Here is a 25,965-nt window from a genome sequence, read left to right as displayed (position 1 = left end):
TCACCTTGAGGACAGTTCCTCTCTAGACTGTGCCTGTATCAGGCAATTGGATGCTGATTATTAGGGTAGCAGTTTGGCTTGGGATAGCTAAGTACTCCAGGGATGATAATAATAGTTCGTATCTTTTTAAAAATAACTCTCGAATATACAACAAAGTGTATTGTATAATAGTGCAGCTTAAAGCAGGTCATAAAAAAACATGAAAATTCCGGTTGGGCGCAGAGGCTCAGACCTGTAATCCCAGCACTTTGGGAGTTGAGGCTGGTGGATCACCTGAGGTCAGGAATTTGAGACCAGCTTGGCCAACACCGTGAAACCCCATCTCTACTGAAAATACAGAAATTAGCCAGACATAGTGGTGCGCACGCCTGTAATCCCGGCTACTCGGGGGGCTGAGGCAGGAGGATGGCTTGAACCTTGGTTGCAGTGAGCTGAGATTGTGCCATCGCACTCCAGCCTGGGTGACAGAGCAAGATTCTGTCTCAAAAAAAACAACAACAAAAAAACAAAACAACCATGAAAATACAAACTAAAGGAAAGGAAACAGATTTCTAGTAGTCTTCTCCTTTGGCACTTGGAAGCAACATTTTGCTCATTTCCAGAGAATATTTTCTGAAGCCATCAATTATCTGTTACATCTGTTACATTATCTCATGAAGCCATCAATTATCTGCGCATCTGTTACATTATCTCATGTCAGGGCACCTGGTTCTTCTTGCTGGGGCCAGTGCGGCCCATCTCCTCTTCAGGAATAGCCTGAAGCCAGGGCTCTCCTGGGGTTCTCTTCTGAAGTTGCTTCTGAAGCTGCTTCAGTTCGTGAGGTTCTCAGGGAAGGAATATTTCCTCCCCTAGAACACATCTCTCCTTTGAACTTCTGGACTAAAGTGTTGTCTTTGAGATTCTTTATGTACTTGGTGGTTCTGGGTGCCTCTCTCCTAGATCCCTCAGAGTTCATGGGGCTCTTGTAGCTGTGAGAGGAAAAAGCTAGAAGACCAGGAATTTGCGGTGATGGGGAAGGCCTGTCACCCCTAACAGCCTTTCCTTCTGCTCCGGGGATCATGTCCCGTGGGCCTTACTAGGCCTGGTCTTCCCAGCTGACCTCATCTTACTTCTCAGGCTGAGCCGGTGGGTGATGAAGCCGCTTTCATCAAGGGAACACTGGAAGCAGGTCCAACTCACCACCCAGTGGGCTTCTCTGTGGCGCATCCTGCCTGTCGGGGGAGTCAGGCTGTGAGAGGAAGGGAGAGGATGAGTTTCTGAGGATTCTGCCGTGGTTTTTTTAGAAAAATCAAATCTGGACTTCGGGAACCTGCTTCCTGAAGGTAATGTAGGAGCTGGGCTGTCCGTCAAGGGAACCCTGGTGGAGTCTGCAAGCTGGCCTGCCATACAGAAAGCGCTCTCGTGTCTCCCGTGGTCCTTGTGTGTTATTTCTGAAGGCTGGTTCACTGGTTATAATGGATGGTATTCTCAGTCGGTCTCCTTCTGGAGAGGCCAGCCTGGGAGCAGGCGGCTGAGACTCAGGCTTGGGAACGTGGTTGGATCTTTGTGGAAAGTCCCCAGGAGGCCCACCCGGAATCTCCCCCAGACTTCATCCAGAAGGGAGCCCTTTTGACCCTGACTCTGGAGTAGTCAGCAGGCTCTTGGGGATGGGCGAGGCTCTTGAGGTCCCACAGGACACATGTAAAATCCCACGAATGCAGACCTTAGTCCACCAGTTTAATGAACTGGCACACATCAGATTTTATGACCATGGAGCCGATGGATCAGGAGAGTAACAAGGTGAAGGTGGCTTTATCCATGAAAATCACAGCCGCAGCTGCTTCGTGCCAGTGATGAGTAGCTGCCAAGGAGTTTCAGCTGTTTGAGTGGCACATCTCTGGCCTAGTCTGCCAGGGTGGCACATCCTCACAAAAACATCAGCCTGGAGGAGGACACGCGGGTCTCTCCGCAGCCCCCTGCCCCTGCCTCCTTCCCCTTGAAGGGAAGTAGTCTGGAGCTTCCGGCATGTTGCTCCCCAGTCAGCCCCATGAGGCTGCCGGCCTGGTTCCCATGGCCCCGCTTGCTTGCTGGGGCTCCACGTCTCCTAGACACGCTCCAGGAAAAGCATTTCCCTCTTCGTTGCTTCTTGGGATTCCCGGTGGGTGCTTGTTGGTTCTCGAGAGAGATGGCGATCAGTCAGGAGCTGTGGGTGAGAAGCAGCCATGGCATCTCCAGGACAGGGTTGAGGTGGGGGCAGGGGGTGAGGGCCTAAGGATGTGACTCCCTGTCTCAGTTTCTTGAGGCCCAGGACTCAAAGTCCCCACCTCAGGGGACTCTTAGACCACCCTCTGGCCATTCCCACCTTCTCCTTATTGGTTCTCCCAACCCACTCTGACACCTTGCTCTGCAGGGCGTGCCTCCCTTGACCTCCTTGACTGTGTTTCTGACAAGGCCTTTAGGATGATCTCATTCTGCCCCTTACCCCATGCCCCACACACCCCAGCACAGTCATCCACAAAGCACATGATTTGGTGGGCGGATGTCTTATTCAAGAAGTTCTTCAAGGAAAAAACATTTCCATCTTCCATCTTAGTCATTCCTTCCAATTCTAAGCACGTTCATTCTCAGGAAGCTCTTCCTTACGACCAGCCTCAGTTCATCTTGCTGCAGTTGAGACCTGTTTTGTCTTGTTCATCAACCAGTTGTGAGGTCCTCTCTTTCAACCTGTTAATCCAGGGATCATTTTTCATCTGCAGGGCACCCTTCTCCAGGGTCCCAGGATGCATGTCTGTCTTCTCACAGATATCAGCTTCTCCCACCCCCAGGCTGTCTTCCTTTCTACCCTCTGGCCCCCAAAAGGCTTTGAGTTCACTTCCCGCTTGGTGTAGAGTTGGAATGTATGCAAGAACACAGCTGGATTTTAAAACCACCTATTCGAAGTGGACTCAGGAATGCTGGGTCCCTGCTGGTGTTAGGGGTACAGTAGCCCCCACAGCTGCAGAAGGCGCTCTCCCACTAAGGTTTCTTGGTCTTTGCCTGGGATTGCCATTCAGTCCCCTTTCCTTCCCTTTGCTGCTGAGGCCGTCTTGGGTCCCTGCTAGCCCAGCACACAGCGCATGATTTGTGCTTAGCTGTCCGGGAGGGGCCTGTGCTGGGCTTGCTGGGCATTGAGCCCATACTTGGTTGATCCGGAAGTTTGGACTTGGGTATAGTAGAATGTCCCTCAGTTTTCTCTAAAGTGCTTCAGGCTTTGGGCCAAGAGCCTTGGGAGATTCTGCAGGGATCCCGAGAGGTCCCATGATTTCTCATTCAGCACTTTATCCCAGGACTGCCAGATTTGAATTCCCACATCTCCAAGATCCTGGAAAATCCAGCCAGAGGTCCTAAGCCCTGCAATTCCAGTGCCTCCACTTGGAATTCCAGGATGGGCATGAATTTTCTCACCTCTCCACCTGACCTGAGCATTTTGATTATATCAGTCATTGGATTAGTTTCTTCCCAACCTGCAGGTTGGGACTTAAACTCAGGCTGTTCTCCAGGGGCTCAGTTCAGCCATCAAGATCTCTGTCCAGGCTCACTTGACCCATGGGACCTGGCCATGGGCTGGCAAGGAAGATGGTAAGGAGAGAGGAGGAATGTGATCTCACAGCCTTCTTAACTCCCTTCCAACCACAGGGAGCTGCAGGGATGGGAGGGGCTTTGTCAGCACAGGTGTGTACCAGGTGCCGCGGCTGCTGGGGCTGGCTGGTTGTGACTCTCTCTGTCTTGTCGCCAGGCGGAGACAGCAGCCAATCGCATCTGCAAGGTGTTGGCCGTGAACCAGGAGAACGAGCAGCTTATGGAAGACTACGAGAAGCTGGCCAGTGATGTGGGTACCCCCTGGGTTCACCTGGCCTGACTCTAGCAAGAGTCAGTCCCCTAGAACATGTACCTCCAAATCTTTCCTTGGAGCATAGTCCCAGGCTGGTATAGTTGCTGATCCCAATCCTGCTAGTCCAGGGCAGCCTGAGCTCTGCTGTGGCTCTCCCAGAAAGTAGTGAGGTGGGGGCAGAGGCCAGTCCCTGAGTTATCATGAGCCTAGATGATATCCCTTTGCCTCTCAGGGTCTTCTTGTTTTTTTCACTTGTCAAGTGAGAGCTGAGCCAGGAGGTGTCAGAGCCTTTCCAGCCTGGTATACTCTTAGTCTGTGAGTTTTGCTTCAGTGAGAAAAGGAGCACATCTGGTTCTAAGAGGGTGAGGGCAGGGTTTTTGGTAAATTAGTGCCGGCTCAGGCTAGCATAGCAGCTACCAAAAGTAGTGGCTGTCCCCTACCGTTCAGGAAACAGGATCACACAGTGCTGGGTTTCCTGTTCTGCCACTGGCTACATTTGGGTTAAGCCTCCTCTTCTTGAAAGAATTCAGCCCTTTGAGCTGCTCAGCCCAGCCTCTTGGTGGATCTGCTGCCCAGCATAGTAAGAACCCAGGTTCTGGAGCCCAAGCGCCTGGGTTTAAATTTCTGCCATTCCAGCCAGGTCACCTTGGCAAGTTACAGGACCTGGTAGGGCCTCGGTTGCCTCCTCTGCAACATGCAGATGATCACAGCCCTTAGCTTCATAGTGTTTCTGTGATGATTCAGATGAGTCCATGTGTGTGATGTGCCTGGCCCCCTGAAGGTGTTCAGTGTATTCCTATTGTCATGTGCACCCCTCCACCTTCTCCACCACCATCACCTTGGCCCAAGGAAAACAGTCCAGGCTGTGCCTGCTTGTGCTCCAGGCCAGCTCTCTGCCCAGAAGCCAGCCACTCCCCTTTTAAGTCAGAGACCCACATTCTAGATTCCTAGGAAGTCAGATGGCAAGAACTTCTGGAAATAGCTGTTAACCCCCTCCATGGTATAGATGAGGAAACTGAGGCCCAGCCAGTTAGAACCTGGTACTAAAACCCAGGTTTCCTTCCTGCCTTTTAGTTGCACTAACTTCACACCAGGTCTATGGGTCTTCCCTTAGCAAAGCAGGGAGGTTGAGTGATGTGACTGTGAGTCGATGTACCCTAGCAGCCAGGCTTCACGAAGCCTGTGGTTCTCAGAGGGAACAGCCTGGAAGCTGGCTTCATGGCCTGGGAATGTCGGTAGTTGGGAAGGAGTGTGCTATTAGGAGAGACCCCTTCCCCATGTGGGAAGGGCTGTTGGGAGGAAAGGGAGGCTGGCCCTAGCACACTCCCTCCCCGCGTCCTCACCTCCTGCCCCCACCGCCTTCCCGCCCTAGCTGTTGGAGTGGATCCGCCGCACAATCCCGTGGCTGGAGAACCGGGTGCCCGAGAACACCATGCATGCCATGCAGCAGAAGCTGGAGGACTTCCGGGACTACCGGCGCCTGCACAAGCCGCCCAAGGTGCAGGAGAAGTGCCAGCTGGAGATCAACTTCAACACGCTGCAGACCAAGCTGCGGCTCAGCAACCGGCCCGCCTTCATGCCCTCCGAGGGCAGGATGGTCTCGGTGAGCACTGGGGGTGAGCCTGGGCCCCCAAACTGGACTGCCTCCACCTCTGAGCTTCTCCTAGTCGTGGTCAAATTCAGCTTTATGAGGGTGGGAATGGGCGTGTTTGCTTCTACCTACATACACTGCTCCAGAAGTCACTTCCCCCTTCCAGTTACCACCCAGGCTCAAGCCCAAACTCGGCCATGCGGGGCAGCCCCCTCTGCCCAGACCATTCTGAGTCGGGCTTATCCTTCCAGACCCCTGAGCATCTGCTCCAGACCTCCCTCTCACAAAAAATCATCCCTGTGAACACAATGCTTTTGACACCCTGAACCCGGGCATAATTGAATCGCAGTAAAGTTGATTTCTACTTCCATGAAATCTTAAGTAGTTAAAAAATATTATTATTTAAGTAATAGTTTTGTGGGTTTTTTTGGGTAGTATATTTCAAAGATACAAACAAGCAAAATACAGAACGTGGAAATTACTGAAAATCTTACTACCCAGTATCAACTTTAAAAAAATGATTTTAATCTTTTTGGTTTTTTCATGTAAGTATTTGAGGGAATCCTAAAGCATATGTATTTGAAATTAAACATTTTTCCCCGTTTTTGTACTCAAGTGTCCACTGACAGGTAACTAAAGCCTGTTTTACATAATAAGCTGCTTTAAGAAAACCCCCAATCTTACGTTATATTCTGACCAGCTTTCCATGTCATCAAATACTCTTCTTTTAGGTTATTTTTGTTATTCATCCCCCTTGACCCTGTCCTCACAACTTAGGGGAAAATTTCATAAGCCAGAGAAACACACAGAAGAAAATGTAAGAAATTTGCCATGACGGAGCTTTTTGTCCTTAAGGGAAAAGTAATAGGAGTGTCACGGGCACATGACAGGTCTAGAAGGGGAGGGTGAAAGGCAGACAGCACTGTGGGGAGACAGCAGCCCAGGGGGTCGTGGAGGGAGAATACATTGCAAGTGTGTATGCAGTTTGGAAAATTGCAGTCATTTCTGGGCTCCAAGGCTGAATTAGGTGGCCAGAGCCACTGCTAGCCTAAGGGTGCTCTATGAGAATTAGACAAAGTACCCTTTCTGGGGGACAGATGTAGCTTGGCCTGCTGACATGTGGTGGGGAGGGTGGCTTGTAGGGTGCAGCCCCAGTGACTGTCCAGCTGGGCACTGTTGCACAAACTGGAGGCATGGCCCTGTCTGAAGGGGCGTGTGGGTTTGCACTCAGCATCTGTCCTGCCAGAATTCTGGCCGGCTCACCCAGGCCGGGGTCTCTGTAGGCTCCAGGTTACTGCCCACAGGCCTGAGTCCATGAATGGATCCAGGACCGTGGGGAGGCTGGGCAGCTCCAGTGCCTGCTTGCCTCATTGCTCATTGTTGGTCTGTTTACCTGGGGGGCCCTTTGCCTTAGCACATGTGTGACCTCTGTGATGGGTTAGAGTCCTATGGGAAACCAGTCCTAGTCAGGGAGAGTCTAGGGCCCTTTCCCCACAGGGCTCTATTCTCGAAGTCCCATAGCTGGGTGACCAGTGTAGATACAGGTCCCATGTCTTGCCCAGGAGGCCCGGCTCCTGGGAGCCCAGGAAATACCAGTGGCAGATGGGAGGTAGGGTGGGGCAGCTTGGCTGGGGTGGATATGGGGCAGAGATAGGGAAGAGGCTCTTCCTGGAAGGCATGGGGCACCTTCAGGGGTCTAGGGGGCCAGGGCACCTGAGGCCTAGGCCCGAGCCAGACCCTGACCCTGTACCTCCCATCCCCACAGGACATCAACAATGCCTGGGGCTGCCTGGAGCAGGTGGAGAAGGGCTATGAGGAGTGGTTGCTGAACGAGATTCGGAGGCTGGAGCGACTGGACCACCTGGCAGAGAAGTTCCGGCAGAAGGCCTCCATCCACGAGGCCTGGACTGATGGTGAGGCCAGCCCAGCCTCCTGCCTCCCTGCAGGGCTTCACTTTCCTACTCTTCAGCCCAGCCAGCAGCCACTACGCTATTCTTTGCTTTTTGTTTGTTTCATTTGGTCTGTTACTAGTTCCATGGCTTTAGGCAAGTTCATTAGCCTTCTGGTCGCCTCAGCTTCCTCATCTGTAAAGTGAGGATAATAATAGTACCAACGTCACAGGCTTGTAAGAATTGAATCGGTTAATACATAACGAAGTTCTGAGGAGAGTTCCTGCATAGTGCAGTGCTGTGTGAGTGTTCACTTTGCAGTCAAATCCTCTACCCCCTGAGTGTTCATTGTTTTTCTGTTTTTTGGAGGGTTTTTTTGAGATGGAATTGTGCTCTTGTTGCCCAGGATCGAGTGCAATGACGGAATCTCAGCTCACTGCAACCTCCGCTTCCCCGGTTCAAGTGATTCTCCTGCCCCAGCCTCTCTAGTAGCTGGGACTACAAGTGCCTGCCACCATTCCCAGCTAATTTTTGTATTTTTAGTTTCACCATGTTGGTCAGGCTGGTTTTGAACTCCTGATCTCAGGTGATCCACCTGCTTCTGCCTCCTAAAGTGTTGGGATTACAGGTGTGAGCCACTGTGCCCAGCCGTAGAATGTCATCTTAAGGAATTATGTCTGCAAAACCCTATTTCCAAATAAGGTTCCATCTTGAGGTTCTGGGTTGACATGAGTTTTATGGGGGACCCCATTCAACCTAATTTAGCCTCCTCATAGGGTTGTTGTGAGGCTTAAATATTATAGTACATTGCATGCTTATGATTTTCATCTGTTCAGTTCTTTTTCCTCTATTTCCTGGCCTCCAATTACAGTGAACCAGCCTTTGCCTTAGCACATGTGTGTCCCTGTTACTCCAACCTTGAGGCTCTTGGGGACGTGTCTGGTGTCTGCTTATTGGCAGCTAAGCTGAACTCTGAAGAGAGAGGATCAGACCTAGGATAGTATTTTCCCCAGAACCTGGATCAGGGCCGGAGGTAGGGAACAGGCTGCCCATCTGCTGGGGCCCCTCAGGCCGTTTCAGCTGGAGTCTGGGACAGACCCATTGGCCGGCAGAGCTCACTGCCCTAACACTCCCCCATTCAACCCTGTTTTGTACTCCTCAGACCTTAGGTTGGAGATGAGAAGGAAGAACCATACCCCAAGGCCATTTGGGAGTGGCTTGGCTTGGTGTAGGGCAGCGGTCCCCAGCCTTGTTGGCACCAGGGACCAGTTTCGTGGAAGACAGTTTTTCCACGGAGTGGGGAGGAGGCAGATGCTTTCAGGATGACTGGTCTACTTCAGATGATCAGATTCTTCAGATGAGATAGATTCTCATAAGGAGCACACAACCTAGATCCCTCACATACGCAGTTCATAATAGGGTTTGAGCTCCTGTGAGAATCTCATGCCACCCCTGACTCAACAGGAGGTGGAGCTCAGGTGGTAATGCTCACTCACCTGCTGGCTCACCCCCTGCTGTTTGGCCCAGTTCCTAACAGGCCACGGACCGGTACTAGTCTATGGCCCGGGGAGTGGGGACCCCTGGTGTAGAGGATGGGAGTGTGCTTGACTGGCTAAGGGGGGTTGGGTCTAGTTCCCCTTTGTAAGTACAAATGCTGGGCTTTGCACACAATGGTAAGAGGTTGCTGCCCCTACATGCACTGTGCGTGTATGGAGTTATTTATCCAGGCGTGGACGGGGCAGAGTGGAGGAGGCACAATGGGGATTGCACTGATTCATCACATGCTTCTATCGGGTCCAGCTCACAGCCAAAGTACAGAGCAAAGATTGACCTCGTTGGCTTGCCAGCCACCAGCAGGGGCATGAGAAGTGCTGGCATGCTGGCACAGCCTCTGGGGAAAGCAGTTTGGCCACATGTATTCAGGTCTACCAATTTTACTACACTCTAACCTGGGAATTCCATTTCTTGAGACTGTCTAAAGAATCCATCCTGGGCGTGAGGAGTGGCAGTGGCCAGGCAGCCCAGTTTTGCAAAGGCTCTCAGCGCGCCGTGGCCCACAGGCACCCGGCACGTGCCCTCCCTGCCACCAGGATGCCCAAGAGGAAGGTCAGCTCTGCTGAAGGAGCCGCCAAGGAAGAGCCCAAGAGGAGATCGGCATGGTTGTCAGCTAAACGTCCTGTGAAAGTGGAAGCGAAGCCAAAAAAGGCAGCAGCGAAGGATAAATCTTCAGACAAAAAAGTGCAAACAAAAGGGAAAAGGGGAGCAAAGGGAAAACAGGCCGAAGTGGTTAACCAAGAAACTAAAGAAGATTTACCTGCAGAAAATGGGGAAACGAAAACTGAGGAGAGTCCAGCCTCTGATGAAGCAGGAAAGAAAGAAGCCAAGTCTGATTAATATCATATACCATGTCTTATCAGTGGTCCCTGTCTCCCTTCTTGTACAATCCAGAGGAATATTTTTATCAACTATTTTGTAAATGCAAGTTTTTTAGTAGCTCTAGAAACATTTTTAAGGAGGAGGAAATCCCACTTCATCCCATTTTTTAAGTGTAAATGCTTTTTTTTTAAGAGGTGAAATCATTTGTGGGTTGTTTATTTTTTTGGTACAACCAGAAAATAGTGTGGGATATTGAATTATGGGAGGCTTTGACTGTCTCGGGTGTCAGCTTAACATTCCATAGATGAGGGGTTAGTTTTTATATCCTATAATACAAAGCATATTAAATGGCAATATGGAGTCAGTCCTGCATTTAATGTCTTGAACATTTTGAATTACTTCTATTCCCATGCTGTTTTTTAGTAGAATTGTTTCCTAAAGAAAATCACTCTTTGATCATGGCTCTCCGTGTCAGAACTGTGTGCACTCTGTAACATCTTTGGTTGTGGTAGTCCTGTTTTCCTGATAACTTTGTTACTGTGCTGTGAAAGATTACAAATTTGAATATGTAGTGTACGTGCTATTCAGTCATGAACTGGTGGGCCGTATGTAACAGCTGACCAACATGTGAAGATACTGGTACTTGATAGCCTCTTAAGGAAAATATGCTTCCAAATTTTAAGCTGGAAAGTCACTGGAATAACTTTAAAAAAGAATTACAATACATGGCTTTTTAGAATTTCGTTACGTATGTTAAGAATTGCATACAAATTGAAACGTGTACTGATCCTCAGCCGATAAAATCTCAATTATGAAAATACAAAAAAAAAAAAGAATCCATCCTGAACATGGAGACATCCACACTAGGGCAAGCTGAAGGGCCAGCGCCCCACAGTAGGGCAGTGAAGGGTTAGGGCAGTGGACGTGCAGCCTTTCAGCAGACATCTACATGAGAAGACTATGGAGCCAGGGTAGAAATTCCGATAATGTGCTGCTAATTTTTTTTTTTTTTTTTTTTGAAATGGAGTCTTACTCTGCCACCAGGCTGGAATGCAGTGGCTCGCTGCAACCTCCGACTCCCTGATTCAAGTGATTCTCCTGCCTCAGCCTCCCAAGTAGCTGGGATTACAGGCATGCGCCACCACGCCCAGCTAATTTTTGTATTTTTAGTAGACACGGGGTTTCACCAGGCTGGCCAGGATGGTCTCCATCTCCTGACCTTGTGATCTGCCTGCCTTTGCCTCCCAAAGTGCTGGGATTACAGGCATGAGCCACCGCGCCTGGCCAATGTGCTGCTAAGTATTTTAAAAGCAGAACACATAATTTATATATGCCCAAAGAATATCCACATAAGGAAAGACTGAATAGGAGTGGATAAGTAGGCTTACCTGTAATTTTTTTTCTAAACTTGATATATTACCATTCTGTTTTAAAGAAGAAAAAGTAGGGGGAAGGAAAGAAATGCCGCCTGGGGACACAACCTTGGGTCCCAGCCCAGCCTTATTTATTGAGATGGGCTGAGCATCCCAGCAGCAGAGGGTTGGGTATGTGAGTGAGGGAGGCCGGGCCAGCCCCCATCCTGTGCCTGTCAACTTCACAAGGCAGCTGGTGAGCATCGTCTAACAATGGCCCTGGGAGGTCATTTCTTGTTCCTGCTTTCCTCCTGTGGAAACAAATTTAAGAAATGCAAGACCTGCTCGTGCCCTGTAGAGAGAGGGCAGTGTGTCTGAGGGTCAGAGAAGGAGCTAGCCACTGTCGGGTTCTGTGCAGAGTGCACTGGACACGCTGACCCAGGGAAGGGGCCCCTGCAGGGCTGCCGGCAGCCAGTGATGATAACGGGACATTCTAAAGGCAGGGTACCCCTGAGGTGCTTGGGTTGTTTTTTTCCTGATTATACCAGAGTTTATGGATGGCTGTGTTTCCCGCTGTGTGTATAGTGTCATGCCCTATGCGTTCCCACAGACTCCTGCGTAGCCCTCCTACGTAGACACTTTTATGGCCTTGGAAGTGCTCTGAGGAGAGTGCTTTTCCCCGTTGCGCCCATGGGTGGATGTTCTAGTTGCACATCTGCTTTTGCACCCTGCAGATCCCTGCACAGTGGGAACCTCCTTGAGAAGCACCCCCAGAAGTGGAGCTTTTGGGGCCCTGAGGGGTGGGCAGTTGGGACCAAGGAGATGCTTCTCACTCCTGCTCAGCCATGTGGCCCTCTCTCAACCCAGGCAAAGAGGCCATGCTGCGACAGAAGGACTATGAGACTGCCACCCTCTCGGAGATCAAGGCCCTGCTCAAGAAGCATGAGGCCTTCGAGAGTGACCTGGCTGCCCACCAGGACCGTGTGGAGCAGATTGCCGCCATCGCACAGGAGCTCAAGTAGGTGGCCCCAGACACCCCTACCCTGTGGTGCCCTGTGGTGAGAGGCCAAGGCTGGACTTTCTCAGCTGCTGGGGGAGGTGGGGGTGTGGCCGTGGAAGGTGGGGAGGGTGGGTACAGGTGGATGCCCAGGTGGGGAGAGGGAGTCGACGCAGAAGACAAATATCTCTCCTGGTGGGGAAGGAGCCCGGGACCACTGCCTTCCTGTTAAAGGCCACCAGTTCTCGCCTGTAGCTAGTACAGGAGCAGAGGGTGACCAAGACTTGGTTCTGAGCTTTCTCGGGCCTCGAGGGCTCCCTGCCATTGGCCATTGGGGTGAAGACTGGTGTCACCTCCAGCCATGATTGGGGAAGGGGTCTTCTTTGGTCTCCTCTCTGCCAGTCTCCTGAAAGAGGGGAGGGGTGGAAGGAGTGCCTGGAAGTCTCTTGAAGGGAGTGCCCCTGGCTCTTCCCAGCACCACCAGCCACCCCACTGATAGCCTCAGGGAGAGGGAGATGGGCCGTGAAATTAACCTGGGTCCCCCGACTTCCTTGTCTCTTCCCTCCCCAGTGAGCTGGACTATTATGACTCACCCAGTGTCAACGCCCGTTGCCAAAAGATCTGTGACCAGTGGGACAATCTGGGGGCCCTAACTCAGAAGCGAAGGGAAGCTCTGGAGGTGAGGGGTCCCAGAGGGAGATCTAGGCCCATATCCGGCAGCCCTGTGGTGCCTCTTCCTGCTTCTTGACTCTCTTTGCTTTGGGCTAAAAGACTCTATGGGTTCCCCAGACCTCCCCCAACCCTGGCCTAAATGTAGAAGATTCACTTTGGCACAGGATTTGGACTTCACCCTCATGGCGATGCCTCCTCTCTTGCCCTCATGTGTCTCATCCTCCCAGTTTAGTGTGCTTTACAGCCCAACCCCAGCCATTTGAGAACCCTCCTATTCTACACACCAAACTCTGGGAGCCAGGCCAGGTGACTGTGATGTGAGATGGTTCATACCACCTGGCAGGAAGAGCTTGTTCTTTCTGCCTGATTGAATCAGTGCTTCTAGATCTGGGGCTCACCAGGAGGATCTTGATAGGAGTGGGGGATGATTCTGGACATCACTGTACTAACCCTCACCCTATTTGGCACTCCCAGCGGACCGAGAAACTGCTGGAGACCATTGACCAGCTGTACTTGGAGTATGCCAAGCGGGCTGCACCCTTCAACAACTGGATGGAGGGGGCCATGGAGGACCTGCAGGACACCTTCATTGTGCACACCATTGAGGAGATCCAGGTGAGCCCCACCCCACTCCCCAGAGGCTGGCTCCCCTGGGGCCCCTGGCTCATGCTATGTGGGTCACTTTTGCAGGACTGCCCCTGAGGAAGAGCATCCCAAGGATTTTTTAGACCCAGAACCTTTGCATTTGACTTATTTTGACAAGATAATATATGTACATGGTCTAAAATTAAAAAAAAATTAAAAAAGGTTTATGATAGGGTCTCCCTCTGACTCCTTATCCTCCAGCCCCTAGTTCTCTCCCCAAAGGTAAGAATTTGACTACAGTCTCTGCACACAAGCAAATATGTTTGTTTCCAAGCTTTGTACCCTTTTTGTATAAAACAAAAAGTACCTTTTATTATATACCATATTCTGAACCTTGATTTTTATTTATTTTATTTTTTTAGAGACAAGGTCTCACTCTGTCACCCAGGCTGGAGTGTAGTGGTGGGATCATAGCTCACTACAGCCTCCAATTCCTGAGCTTAAGTGATCCTCCTGTTGCAGCCTCCCTAGTAGCTGGGACTACAGGCTCACATCACCATACCTGGCTAATTTTTTAATTTTTATTTTTGTGGAAGTGGGGTTTTTTTCTTTGTTGCCCAGGCTGGTCTCGAACTTGTGGCTTCAAGAGATCCTCCCATTTCAGCCTTCCAAAGTGCTGGGATTACAGGCATGAGTCACTGTGCTCAGTCATGAACCTTGATTTTTAATGTAACATTTATTTGGAGCTCATTTCACATCAATTAGCAGCTTCCTCAATCTTTCATGCAGTTGCAGAGTACTGGATTTAAAAGGTTTTGCCAGGAGCTAAGGAAGCCCATGTTATGGGAGGTCATCTGGGGAGTAAGCCTCTGGAGCAGCCCTTCTCCCTGACCTGTGAGGTGGTGAACATGCCAGAAAGGTTGCTGCTAATTTGACCAGCCCTAAGGATGAAGCTGTTGCTTTTGATGACTGTGGCTTCACCTTCCTGTGGCCATACCTGCCATCCCGATTCTCAGCCACAAGAATCTTTGAATTGATGCCTCCTGGTCTCCCAGCTGGTGTGGAACTCAACCTTCATGGCCCTTCCACTCACTTCTAGTGCTCCCTTTGTTCCTCTTGCCCACATATTCCCATCTCTGTCCAGGGACTGACCACGGCCCATGAGCAGTTCAAGGCCACCCTCCCTGATGCCGACAAGGAGCGCCTGGCCATCCTGGGCATCCACAACGAGGTGTCCAAGATTGTCCAGACCTACCACGTCAATATGGCAGGCACCAACCCCTACACAACCATCACGCCTCAGGAGATCAATGGCAAATGGGACCACGTGAGTTGAAGGGCATGGGCCGAGCCATCGTAAGTTTCATAAAGGCAGGGATTTTTGTCCATTTTAATTGATTTTTGTCAATTTCATTAAAAATTATCATATAGTAAACACTCATTGTTTGTCCAAATGTCAAATGACTGGATTTCCAGAACAGGTTGACACCTTTACTCATGTTCTGTTACTGACCGGCCCTTCCCCTTCTGGGTCCTCCATTTCCTCATCTGGCACATGGGCAGATGGCTGACCTGTCCTGAAAGTCGCCTTGTTGTTCCTGCCCCAGGTGCGGCAGCTGGTGCCTCGGAGGGACCAAGCTCTGACGGAGGAGCATGCCCGGCAACAGCACAATGAGAGACTACGCAAACAGTTTGGGGCCCAGGCCAATGTCATCGGGCCCTGGATCCAGACCAAGATGGAGGTGGGTCCCGTGCTGGGAAGCAGTGCTGGGGCTCCCACCCCTCCCCACACCATCCCAGCCAGCCAGGCTGCCTGTCTCCCTGGGTGCGACACATGGAGGACTGAGGCCCGGAGCCCACCATGGGTCTGCTGTCCTGTAGAAGGCTATGGGGGCCTATGTGAGGGAGCCCTGCTGGTAGTATTTGATTTGGGAGCAAAGACACATGAGGACACCACTAAGAAGCTGCCTGTGGGCTCACGCGTGTAATCCCAGCACTTTGGGAGGCTGAGGCAGGTGGATCACCTGGGGTCAGGAGTTCGAGACCAGCCTGGCCAACATGGTGAAACCCCGTTTCTACTAAAAATACAAAAATCAGCCAGGTGTGATGATGCGTGCCTGTAATCCCAGCTACTTGGAGCCTGAGGCAGGAGAATCACTTGAACCCGGGAGACGGAGGTTGCGGTGAGCTGAGATTATGCCATTGCACTGCAGCTTGGGCAACAGAGCAAGACTCCGTCTCAAAAAACAAAAAACAAACAAAAAAAAAAGCTGCCTATGAAAGTCCCACAGGAGGGTCAGTTCCTGAGCTCCCGATCCAGCTTAATCCCTCTGATGTCTCTTGTTGACCAGGCCTCCCCTTCCTCTCCTCCTCCCCCTTCTCCTGAGCAATGAGCCTGGCCAAAGAAGATGATTGATCTTCCCAGAAAGAGAACTGAACCCCAGTGGAGCACAGAATTTTTTGCTGAATTGTGTGGGGTAGATAGTGGGGTGATTTAGCAGATCAGGAAAGGGGCCCTGCTTGGCTAGAGCACGGCCTCTGAGTTCCTTAAGAACAGAGACCATGTTGAATTCACATTTGTATGTGTCGCCCCCTGCACCCCCGCCAGCACATTGTCCTTAGACAGGCAGGAAATATCTACTGTATTGAATTGAGTGGACAGAAAGTGCTTTCACAAACAAGGGTTGTTTACATGGATGAATAACAGACAGAAATGGGCATTAGGCCTGGCCTGCAGGGATGGATGGGATTCAGGTGGGCCAGGGCAGGCATCCCAGGAGGCGGAACAGCAGGAGCAAGAGCACGGGTACTGAGGAGGTGAGTGAGGTCTGCCGAGGCTACGAGGATTCTGGTTCAGTGGGTCCCTGAGATAGACAAGACTTGGGAAAGGGACATTTGAATGGCAAGCAGAGGAGTGAATATTTAGGTTAGAACTGACCCTGCATCCCCTTCCTGAGGCTGACAGGTACCTGAGAGTTGGTAGGTATTTCATCCAATGATAACAGTGCTTGTTATATACCTCTGCGGTGCTGTTTCCATACCTAGGAGCACCCATGCTAAAAGTGTCTTACTAATTATCAGTGATGGCCTCCTTAGGGCTGGGATGGGAACTGAGAATCATTTGAGAGCTTAACAAGTGATTTTGGAGGCCCCAGTCCCCACCCTATGGGAGCAGAGTGAGGTGGTCTGACAAGGTGCTTCCTTCCCGGTGACCAGGAGATCGGGAGGATCTCCATTGAGATGCACGGGACCCTGGAGGACCAGCTCAGCCACCTGCGACAGTATGAGAAGAGCATCGTCAACTACAAGCCAAAGATTGATCAGCTGGAGGGCGACCACCAGCTCATCCAGGAGGCGCTCATCTTCGACAACAAGCACACCAACTACACCATGGAGGTGGGTGGGGTTGGCCTTGTTCCTCTTGGGGAGCCCGTGTCTCCTTCTGTTCTTCCTCCTGGGTGGGGAAGTCTCCAAGGGAACAGGTTATAGTTGGAGGATAAATTCACTTCACCCCTGGAGCCTCACATCTTCAATTTTTAGTACCTTCTGCTTTCCCAAGGAACGTGTTGAGAATGCACATTTCTAGGCCCCGTCTTTAGAATTTGCTTCACTAGTTCTGGGGTGGGGGTTCAGAACAAGCACTTCTGGTGGTTCTGGGTGCTGGCAGGCTCCAAACACTGGCTCTGGCACCTGCTTTTAAAATGTCTACTTGTTTTAACTGTGAAAGTGTGTGTGTGTGTGTGTGTGTGTGTGTGTGTGTGTGTGTGTGTCTGTGGCTGTGGGGTTGGAGGTTCGGGGAATCACGCATTTTTTTTGTCTCAATCTTTCCTACCCCCAAATCTGCCCTCCTTCCTGACCTGACCCCCATTGGCAAGTCCTGGTTTCTTTGCTCTTCCAGGCAGAGGCTGCCACCCTGCCCCCTTGGTCATCTAGGGTCCCTGTCCTAGTAGGTTGTCCTTGTCCTGGTTCCCCTTCCTCTGGTGACACTCAGCCACACGGAAGGCCAAGTTTGATGGCTTTGGCCATTTTGATGGTTGGGGAGTAGGGTGGGCAGGGGCCGCCAGGAGCCCAGGCCTGGGACCCCTTTGCTGATAGGCCCCTTGCCCGCCTGCAGCACATCCGTGTGGGCTGGGAGCAGCTGCTCACCACCATCGCCAGGACCATCAACGAGGTGGAGAACCAGATCCTGACCCGGGATGCCAAGGGCATTAGCCAGGAGCAGATGAATGAGTTCCGGGCCTCCTTCAATCACTTTGACCGGGTGAGAGCCCCACCCTGTGCTTTCTTAGTGCAGCCCCCAACCCCTGCCTCAGGGCCCTGGAGGGCACTTCCCCGGGACGTGGGCTGCCATGCAAGTGAGGAGGGAGAGAAAGGGGAAACTGTCAGCCTGCCCTGACTCAATGTACCCCACAAAACCAGCCTTGGAAAACCTGTGTTGGTGCCCCATAAGCTTCCCAGAGAGTGTTCAGACTGTGGGTAGAAAGAGGACCTTTGACCCCTGATCCTTGCTCTCCTACCATGAGGAGTCACCCTTAGTGAAGGCTTGCTGCTCCCTGGCTGTGGAGACAGAGGAGCAGAAGAGAGACTCCTCCTGCCCTCGCTGGCCCCCACCCCTACCCCGACCTCCAGCGGCCTCTGGGACTCTGCCAGGGACATCAGAGGCCTTGGTCCTGGGTTCCCATCCCAGCTCTGGGTCAGGCTGGGTTTTAGTGGGCTGCCCCTTCCCAGTGCCCTGGGGCTTGCGGGCGGTCCCAAGGCGTGGGAGCATGGGCTTGGGTGCTGCCCACCACCCCACCTGCTTCATGGCTCTCTAGGCACCTGGGGGGGAAGCCCCTGGGGAAGCCGGGGGGCTGGGTCACTTCTGGGGGAGCTTCTCACCCTTGTGGCTCATCACACCCCACTGTGGTCCTGCTCCCTGGAGCAGGACTGCGTGTGCTGGGGGGAGGGCACCCCCTGGAGCCTCATTGGTGTGTCTAACCGTGTGCACTTTTATTTCCCCTCCTCCCCCGCCCCCCCACCCTCCCTCCGCATGCCTGTCCCTGTGTCTCCCCACACACGCCACCCTCCCCCGGGGCATGCCCCCCTCACGGCTCCACCTCCCTGACACCGCATGGCTCGCTGCCTGGCGCACCGCGGCCCCAGGATCACTCCGGCACACTGGGTCCCGAGGAGTTCAAAGCCTGCCTCATCAGCTTGGGTTATGATATTGGCAACGACCCCCAGGTACTCGCCTCCTGCATGGAGCACGCTCAGGGGTGGCATCTGGGGCGAGAAATAATGCGTTTTTCCTTTTTCTCTTCTCTCTGTCTGGATCTCCTGTCCCCCTCCTGTGGGCCATGGGGCTCGTCCTCTCCTGCTGTCTCTGTCTGCCCCATCACTGGTCCACCCTCTGCCCTCTGCTGTCTTTTGTGGCAACCTGCTGGGTGCCCGCTGTCTTCCGTCCTCGCCACTCTTCGTCCCATGGGTGGATCTTTGCATCTCCCTGCTCTGTCTTCTTCCTGTCTTTGGACATTTCCACCGATGTGTGTTCGCATCTTCTCCCGTGTTCCTTTACCCATCCCGACCCCCAAAACCATAAATCTCATCCCTGTTCTGGCCATCTGTTTCTGTCTTCCTGGCCCCGGGCCGGCCCTTCCTCTTCCTGCTTTCCCGACCCTCCTCGTGTCTTGGTACCACTGCCCCCCACAGAAGAAGACAGGCATGATGGACACGGATGATTTCCGCGCCTGCCTGATCTCCATGGGTTACAACATGGTAACGTAAACCCCACCCTCTGTCTGCCCTGGTGAGAAGGCAGCCAGCTGGCGGGAGCAGCCAAGTCCCAGGAGTGGCAGGCTGGAGGCCCTCAGGCTAGGGGCTGCCCTCCCTGGAGGAGCCCCAAGGCCCGTGTCCTTGGGGAAGATGGCTCCCTGAAAGCCGGCCCGGCCACGGGCGTGTGTGTATCCGGGAGGCCTGGCCTCCTCACCGCAGTCTCTGTGCCACTTCATCTTCTGGTACTTCTCACTCCCACTATGGACAGCTGGGCTGACCCTGAGGCTGGCAGGAAGGACTGGTGGTGTGGGACATCCCGGGTTTTGGGTTGGCATGCGTCACCTGACATGGAGCATGGAAATTGAGACTTCCACCTCTGTCCTGGCGGTGGCTCTGGTCGGGCCTGCCACCCCTCTGGATTGTCCCAGGCCGTCCCCCACCCCCCAACCTTCCTAGTCTGTCCCCCCTCGCACAGACATTCTGAGCAGGACAGTCAGGTGACTCCTGAGCCATGGTGCCAAGTGCAGAGCCCACAGGCTGCCCAGCGCAGGGCATGGGCATGGGGCTAGGAGCAGTGAACCTGGGAGTAAATCCCAGCCCTGCCGTCATTAGTGTGTTACCTCAGGTGAAGTGGGGGAACTCTACAGGACTGTTACAAGGATTAAATGAAGGAATTTAAGTGCGTGCACGTATCTCGCATGTAGAAAATACAGTGTGGTGGGGAGAGAACAGATTCTAGAACCAGACTGCCTGAGTTCAAATCCCAGTTCTGCTGCTTCCTGGCTGTGTGACCCTGGGCAAGTCACTTAGCCTGTCTGGGCTTCAGATTTCTCATCTATACAATGAAGATAATAAAATACCTATCTTTATGGTTGTAGTGAGGATTAAATGAATTGAAATAAAGCTTTTAGATTAATACTTGATATGCTACATAGGTGTCAGCCATTGTTAATCATTGTTGTCATTATAGTTATTATCAACATGATTATTTGCTCTAAGGGGAACCCAGGCATCTGCAGGCTGTCGGAAACCCTGAGCTGGGTCTCCCTTCTTGGGTGTTGTGTCCCCATCATACCCTTAGGACAACCCAGGTTAGGTCAGGGGGATGTGCCCTCCTCTTCCAGCCACAGGCTGCTCTGAGCCCCCAGGGTCTTCAGTCCATATGAGATATTCCCAGCAGGCCATGGGCTGATAGGCCTGGGGTTGGCTGTTCCCTCCAGGGAGAAGCAGAATTTGCCCGCATCATGAGCATTGTGGACCCCAACCGCCTGGGGGTAGTGACATTCCAGGCCTTCATTGACTTCATGTCCCGCGAGACAGCCGACACAGATACAGCAGACCAAGTCATGGCTTCCTTCAAGATCCTGGCCGGGGACAAGGTGGGTGTCCTATGGTGTGGGCACTGTGCTGGGGTGGCAGGCACTGGCTGGACTGTGATCTAAAGGGATGAGAGCTGGAACATGAGCTCCTCAACTGCCCCTTCTTCCAGGGTCCTTTGGCCTCTCCTTGTTTGCCACTTCTACCCATTTCTGTAATGCCTTGGGCTCAGCTAAGGTGTCAGGACACAGGATTAGTATAAGTGACCCTTCCAGGATCGCTGCATGCCAGTGAGGGACTCCATAGCTGGGATGAAATGACGGGTGGCAGACGGGAATAGAGTGGTGTGGATGTGTGATTGGACTCTTGGAGTCCATCTGACAATCCCTGGGACTTCACCCTTGGTATCATTCTGCGCATCGGCACGGACTATAGTGGGAGCAGGAAGAGGGACTGTGGGACACAGGAAGGAAGCATGTATCTCGTGTTTTCTACCCTGAGCAGTGATCTACTCTGGGTTTCCCAGTCTCCCAAGTACCCTGCAACACTCCATCTGGCAGTGGACGGATGTAGGGGGTTGTCTCCATGGATGCCAGAGGCTTAGTCCAAGTCTCCACTGTTCTGAAATGGTCATTGGTAGACCTGGATGTTACCCAGAACCACAGCCATCTCCAGCCCAGGGACCTGAGGGGATCTGTAGAAGCCACAGATCCCTCGAATATTAGAGAAAAGACTCACAGAGCAGCCAGAAGAAATGGTGGGGGTGGGGTGGGGACCTAGGGTCTGTGTTCTGTAAAAGTCACAGTAAATCCTTATGCCATCCTTCCTTCAAAACTGAAAAGATTCAGGCCAGGCACAGTGGCTCACGCCTGTAATTCCAGCACTTTGGGAGGCTGAGGTGGATGGATCAGGTCAGGAGTTCAAGCCCAGTCTGGCCAACATAGGAAAACCTTGTCTCTACTAAAAATACAAAAAATTAACTGGGCGTGGTGGCATGCACCTGTCATTCTAGCTACTCGGGAGGCTGAGGCCTGAGAATTGCTTGAACCTGGGAGGCGGAGGTTGCAGTGAGCCAAGATTGTGCCACTGCACTCCAGCCTGGGTGACAGAGTGAGACTCCGTCTTAAAAAAACTGAAAAGAATCAGTTACCGAAAGCAAAAGCCAATAGGGAGGGAGTATAATTTCTGAAATGTCTGTCTATAAGGGAATAAAGGCTGAACCTACAAAGAGGTCCCTAAAGGTCTGATTTAAGTACAAGAACAACGTTATTTGCATCATAGCACCTTGGAGCTGGAAGGATCCTCAAACCATTTAGTTGTCGTGGCTAATTTTGTAGAGGAGGAAAACTGGGGCCCAGCTAGGGGCTTGGTCTCCCAACTTTTGGATTGACAGTGGCAGCTCTACCCTCCCTCAAACTGGTTCCCAGGGCACTCTGGCAGAGGTAGGGCATGGTGCAGGGCGACTACCTCGTGGGTCAGAGCCCCCAAATGAGCTCTCCTGGATCTTGAAGCTCTTAAAAGAAGCAGCTTCCAAGTAGACCTATCATGAGCAAACCTGGGAGAAGGCAGATACCCAGGCTGCAGCTGCCTGCATGGGGCAAGGCCCACATTTCTGCAAAGGAGCTTAAGATAGCCTGGCCAGATTTGGGAAGCAGTGATACCCAAACATGGATGGTGTTCTTAATCTGCTGGAGGGCTCATTAAAATTAGACTCTCTGTCCGAGGCCTCCAGAGAGCTCAGCTGAGTGCGTGTGGGGTCCCCCCAGGAACCTATACGCTCCACCAGAATATCTGCTGATATTGCTCCAGCACGCAATTATTGCAGACTAGTGTGACTCAGAAGATGATTATAGGTGTAATCGGCACATGGAATTAGATTGGAAAGTGGCTTACAAAGTAGGTACTGAAGTGGAAAACCTGAGACAATTTTAAAAATACATGTTGTGTATGCGGTATGTACATGTGTGGCTATTTATGTCCGTACATCCTGTAGTTCCAGGAGGGAGGCAAAATGCAAACGGCACATGCTGCCTTCACGCTGCCAGGCTTTGCGGCTGTGTCGGGCCGCGCAGCTTTATGGCTGCTGGACTTTGCGGCCTTCCTGACCACTCTCTCCTCGCAGAACTACATTACCATGGACGAGCTGCGCCGCGAGCTGCCGCCCGACCAGGCTGAGTACTGCATCGCGCGGATGGCCCCCTACACCGGCCCCGACTCCGTGCCAGGTGCTCTGGACTACATGTCCTTCTCCACGGCGCTGTACGGCGAGAGTGACCTTTAATCCATCCCGCCCGGCCGCCGTGGTCTTGTGCGCCGTGCCCTGCCTTGCACCTCTGCCGTCGCCCATCTCCTGCCTGGGTTCGGTTTCAGCTCCCAGCCTCCACCCGGGTGAGCTGGGGCCCACGTGGCATCGAGCCTCCCTGCCCGCGAAGTGACAGTTTACAAAATTATTTTCTGCAAAAAAGAAAAAAAAAGTTACGTTAAAAACCAAAAAACTACATATTTTATTATAGAAAACGTATTTTTTTCTCCACCAGACAAATGGAAAAAAAGAGGAAAGATTAACTATTTGCGCCGAAATGTCTTGTTTTGTTGTGACATAGGAAAATAACCAAGCACAAAGTTATATGCCATCCTTTTTACTGATTTTTTTTTCTTCTATCTGTTCTATCTGCTGTATTCATTTCTCCAATCTCATGTCCACTTTGGTGTGGGAGTCGGGGTAGGGGGTACTCTTGTCAAAAGGCACATTGGTGCATGTGTGTTTGCTAGCTCACTTGTCCATGAAAATATTTTATGATATTAAAGAAAATCTTTTGAAATGGCTGTTTTTTAAGGAAGAGAATTTATGTGGCTTCTCATTTTTAAATCCCCTCAGAGGTGTGACTAGTCTCTTTATCAGCACACACTTAAAAATTTTTTAATGTTGTCTATTAAAAATAGGACAAACTTGGAGAGTATGGACAACTTTGATATTGCTTGGCACAGATGGTATTAAAACAACCACACTCCTGTGACAGCTCTTTGCCTGCTCTTTGCTTGATGTTTTCTGGAAGTGTGTGTGGGGTCAAGGATGGTGTGGGACACCTGTATCTACCCCTAATGTTTTTGACCCTGCTGTGTTCAATCTTCTTACACTTCAGTTTCTTCATTTTAAAAAGGAAGAGGTAATTTCTTCACAGTCTCCTATGAGTTGGACAGAAAGTCATGGATGTGTAAAGAACTTTTTGATGATAAGCCCCACCTTCATTTTTCCACGGCATCAAACAGCTCTGTGACATCTGCATTCCACCCACTCGTTTTATTTTTGCTGCAGGGAACAGCTTGAGTTGTCTCTTACGAGTCATCTCATCCCTTGCTATTCAAGATGACCCACAGATGGCAGCTGTTCAGCATCACCTAGGAGTTCATTGGAAATACAGAATCTCAGGCCCCATCCCTGAATGCCGAATACTGTGTGTACTGCTCTAGCTTCTCCAGAGTAAAAGATAGTCTCTATAGGATGCCGTCTGCTCTGGCACCAGGGCCCCTGAGCCCATGCCTTTTATCTAACCTTCGTTTTGCAACCCATTACATCACTTGCCCCCTGGGCATCCTTTGAATTTCATCCTTGGCCAATTCTCACTGTAACCGGTTCCAGCTTACTTTAAATGATTGGGTGGATGGAATTCTCCCCATTGACAATTGACAGGTGGCAATTAATTGTTCATGCGTCAGTGGGATGAATCCATTACATCTCTTTCCTGCCTAATATTTTTATCTACCTCTGACTTTTTTGTAGGGACTTTGTTGATATCCTCATGAAGGCCCATCTCTCCTCTCTCTGGCCTGTCCATCCCTTAACAAAACCCTAATGACTGTTCTGGGTACCAAATCTGTGGCAGGTGTGTGACCTAGCTGCCACCCACCTCCTCCATCACTGGACCAGCTCATGGTTGTCTCTTGGACATGGGGTTAGTGCCCAACATGTGTAGTCATTTGGCTAAGTGAGTTACTAGGAGGGAGAACAGTTTCAATTTCCTGAGGTGGTGAGGAGAGACTGAAGGCTTTGCCAGTTCTTTGGCCTATGCCAGGCTCTCTGGTATTTCTGCAGGTGGCATGAGCTGTGTGAAGCGCCTCTGAATTTAAGGCTCCAAAGCTCCCCAACACAAACAAGACTTTAGGGTCTGCACTATGGATGCCAAGGGAAGAAATACAACCTCAACATCAGCGCCTGTCAAGGGAGGCAGATGTGAGCTCGAGTCTGCCTGCCCCTGGCCATTTGGATTACCTTGGGCAAGTTTCCTCCTTAAATGGGGCCGATAATGTTGCTTTCCTTCTCTCCCTGGCACACAGTAGGCATTTAATAAGTGGCAATTGGTATTGTCCCTAGAGTTGTATAAAAACCAGCTCTAGCAGGGCATGGTGTTGCATGTCCGTAGTGCCAGCTACTTGGGAGGCTGAGGTGGGGATCACTTGCTCCCAGGAGTTTTGAGTCCAGCCTGAACAACATAGCAAGACCCTGTCTGTGAGATGGGGAAAAAAAGTCAGCTGTGCTTTGTTATGCTGTTTAAAATATTCTTAAAGAAAAAGGCCTGATTACAGAAAAATACCATTAAGGGGAACCCGCTTTCAGTCTCTGTGCTGAGTAGTAGTAGGCTGAGTAATTGTCCCCCAAGATGTCCATGTCCTAGTCCCTGGAACCCATGATTGTTAATTTATATGACAAATAAGACTTTGCAGACGTGATTAAGAATCTTGAGGTGGGGAGATTGTTCTGGATTATCTGGGTGGGTCTTTAGGGAGCAGGCATGTCAGCATCAGAGGAAATGTGACAACAGAAGCAGGGGTTGGAGTGATGTGAGGCCACAAGCCAATGGATGCGGACAGCCTCTAGAAGCTAGAAAAGCCAGGGAAACAGATCCTTCCTGAGAACCTGCAGATAGAATGCAGGTCTACAGACCCATTTTGGGTCTCTGTTCTCCAGAACTGTGAGATAATACATTTGTGTTGTTTTAAGCCACTTCATTTGTGATAATTTGTTACAGCAACCATAGGAAGTGAGTATGTGCTCCATCGTTCGTGCACTGGGAAGCTGGCTGCCTCCCTGACGTCAGTGACCCATGGCATAGGCATGACCTGCTGGAGAAACTGCCCTAGCTTCAAAGGCCTGAGTGTGCAACATTGGCCCTTGGGAGGCTGCCTTAGCTGCTGGACTTGACCTCCTAAGCCTTAAAAGCGCCATCCATGGAGAGGGGAGAAGGAAGCTTCCAAGCTCTGAGAGCCCAAAAAGGCCAGAACAGCTGGGCCCAGCAGGAGATGGGTGGGCTGCTTAGCTCAACTGGTTAGTGGCAAAGGGCTGAGGCTGACAGCTGTGGGCTTAATCCATGAATGGGGCAAGTGACCTCACTTGGAGGTCTCCAAGGTTACAGGCTGCCCCTCCCTCAGCCCACTACAGATGAGGCCAAGCTTAGGGGGACAGGACATAGGTAACTCGGCAGGAGCTGGGCCTGAGCCTTATGGGACACTCAAACACTGCCTTATAGGATCCTCAGCTGAGCAGTAGCTCTAGAAGTTGCTTTGTGAGTTGTTTTGTGACCGTCACA

General features: G+C 51.5%; 1 protein-coding gene and 1 pseudogene across 5 annotated transcripts in view; both read left to right on the top strand.

Annotated features, from left to right (window-relative positions):
* ACTN1 (actinin alpha 1) overlaps positions 1–23,393 on the top strand; it is a 106,840-nt gene extending 83,447 nt beyond the window's left edge. The window contains exons 9-22 of one of the 4 annotated variants that reach the window (XM_030812506.1): positions 3,755–3,847; positions 5,223–5,453; positions 7,207–7,354; positions 11,926–12,076; positions 12,626–12,734; positions 13,202–13,342; positions 14,457–14,639; positions 14,920–15,054; positions 16,529–16,708; positions 17,427–17,573; positions 18,455–18,535; positions 19,001–19,066; positions 20,284–20,442; positions 22,503–23,393. In XM_030812506.1, coding sequence (XP_030668366.1) covers positions 3,755–3,847; positions 5,223–5,453; positions 7,207–7,354; positions 11,926–12,076; positions 12,626–12,734; positions 13,202–13,342; positions 14,457–14,639; positions 14,920–15,054; positions 16,529–16,708; positions 17,427–17,573; positions 18,455–18,535; positions 19,001–19,066; positions 20,284–20,442; positions 22,503–22,661 — 1,983 coding nt within the window. In that variant the 3' untranslated portion in view covers positions 22,662–23,393. The remainder of the gene's footprint in view (positions 1–3,754; positions 3,848–5,222; positions 5,454–7,206; positions 7,355–11,925; positions 12,077–12,625; positions 12,735–13,201; positions 13,343–14,456; positions 14,640–14,919; positions 15,055–16,528; positions 16,709–17,426; positions 17,574–18,454; positions 18,536–19,000; positions 19,067–20,283; positions 20,443–22,502) is intronic. The other 3 variants (XM_030812509.1, XM_030812508.1, XM_030812513.1) reach the window with 3 other exon arrangements.
* On the top strand, positions 8,939–10,526 carry LOC105739256 (annotated as a pseudogene). Its single transcript, XR_001115180.2, has one exon. The product of XR_001115180.2 is annotated as a non-histone chromosomal protein HMG-14 pseudogene (transcript).
* Positions 23,394–25,965: the final 2,572 nt, after the last annotated feature.

This window comes from Nomascus leucogenys, chromosome 1a (genome assembly GCF_006542625.1).
Source record: "Nomascus leucogenys isolate Asia chromosome 1a, Asia_NLE_v1, whole genome shotgun sequence".
NCBI lineage: Eukaryota > Metazoa > Chordata > Mammalia > Primates > Hylobatidae > Nomascus > Nomascus leucogenys.
Note: the sequence above shows the minus strand (reverse complement) of the source record. Positions and strands in the feature narration are given on the sequence as shown.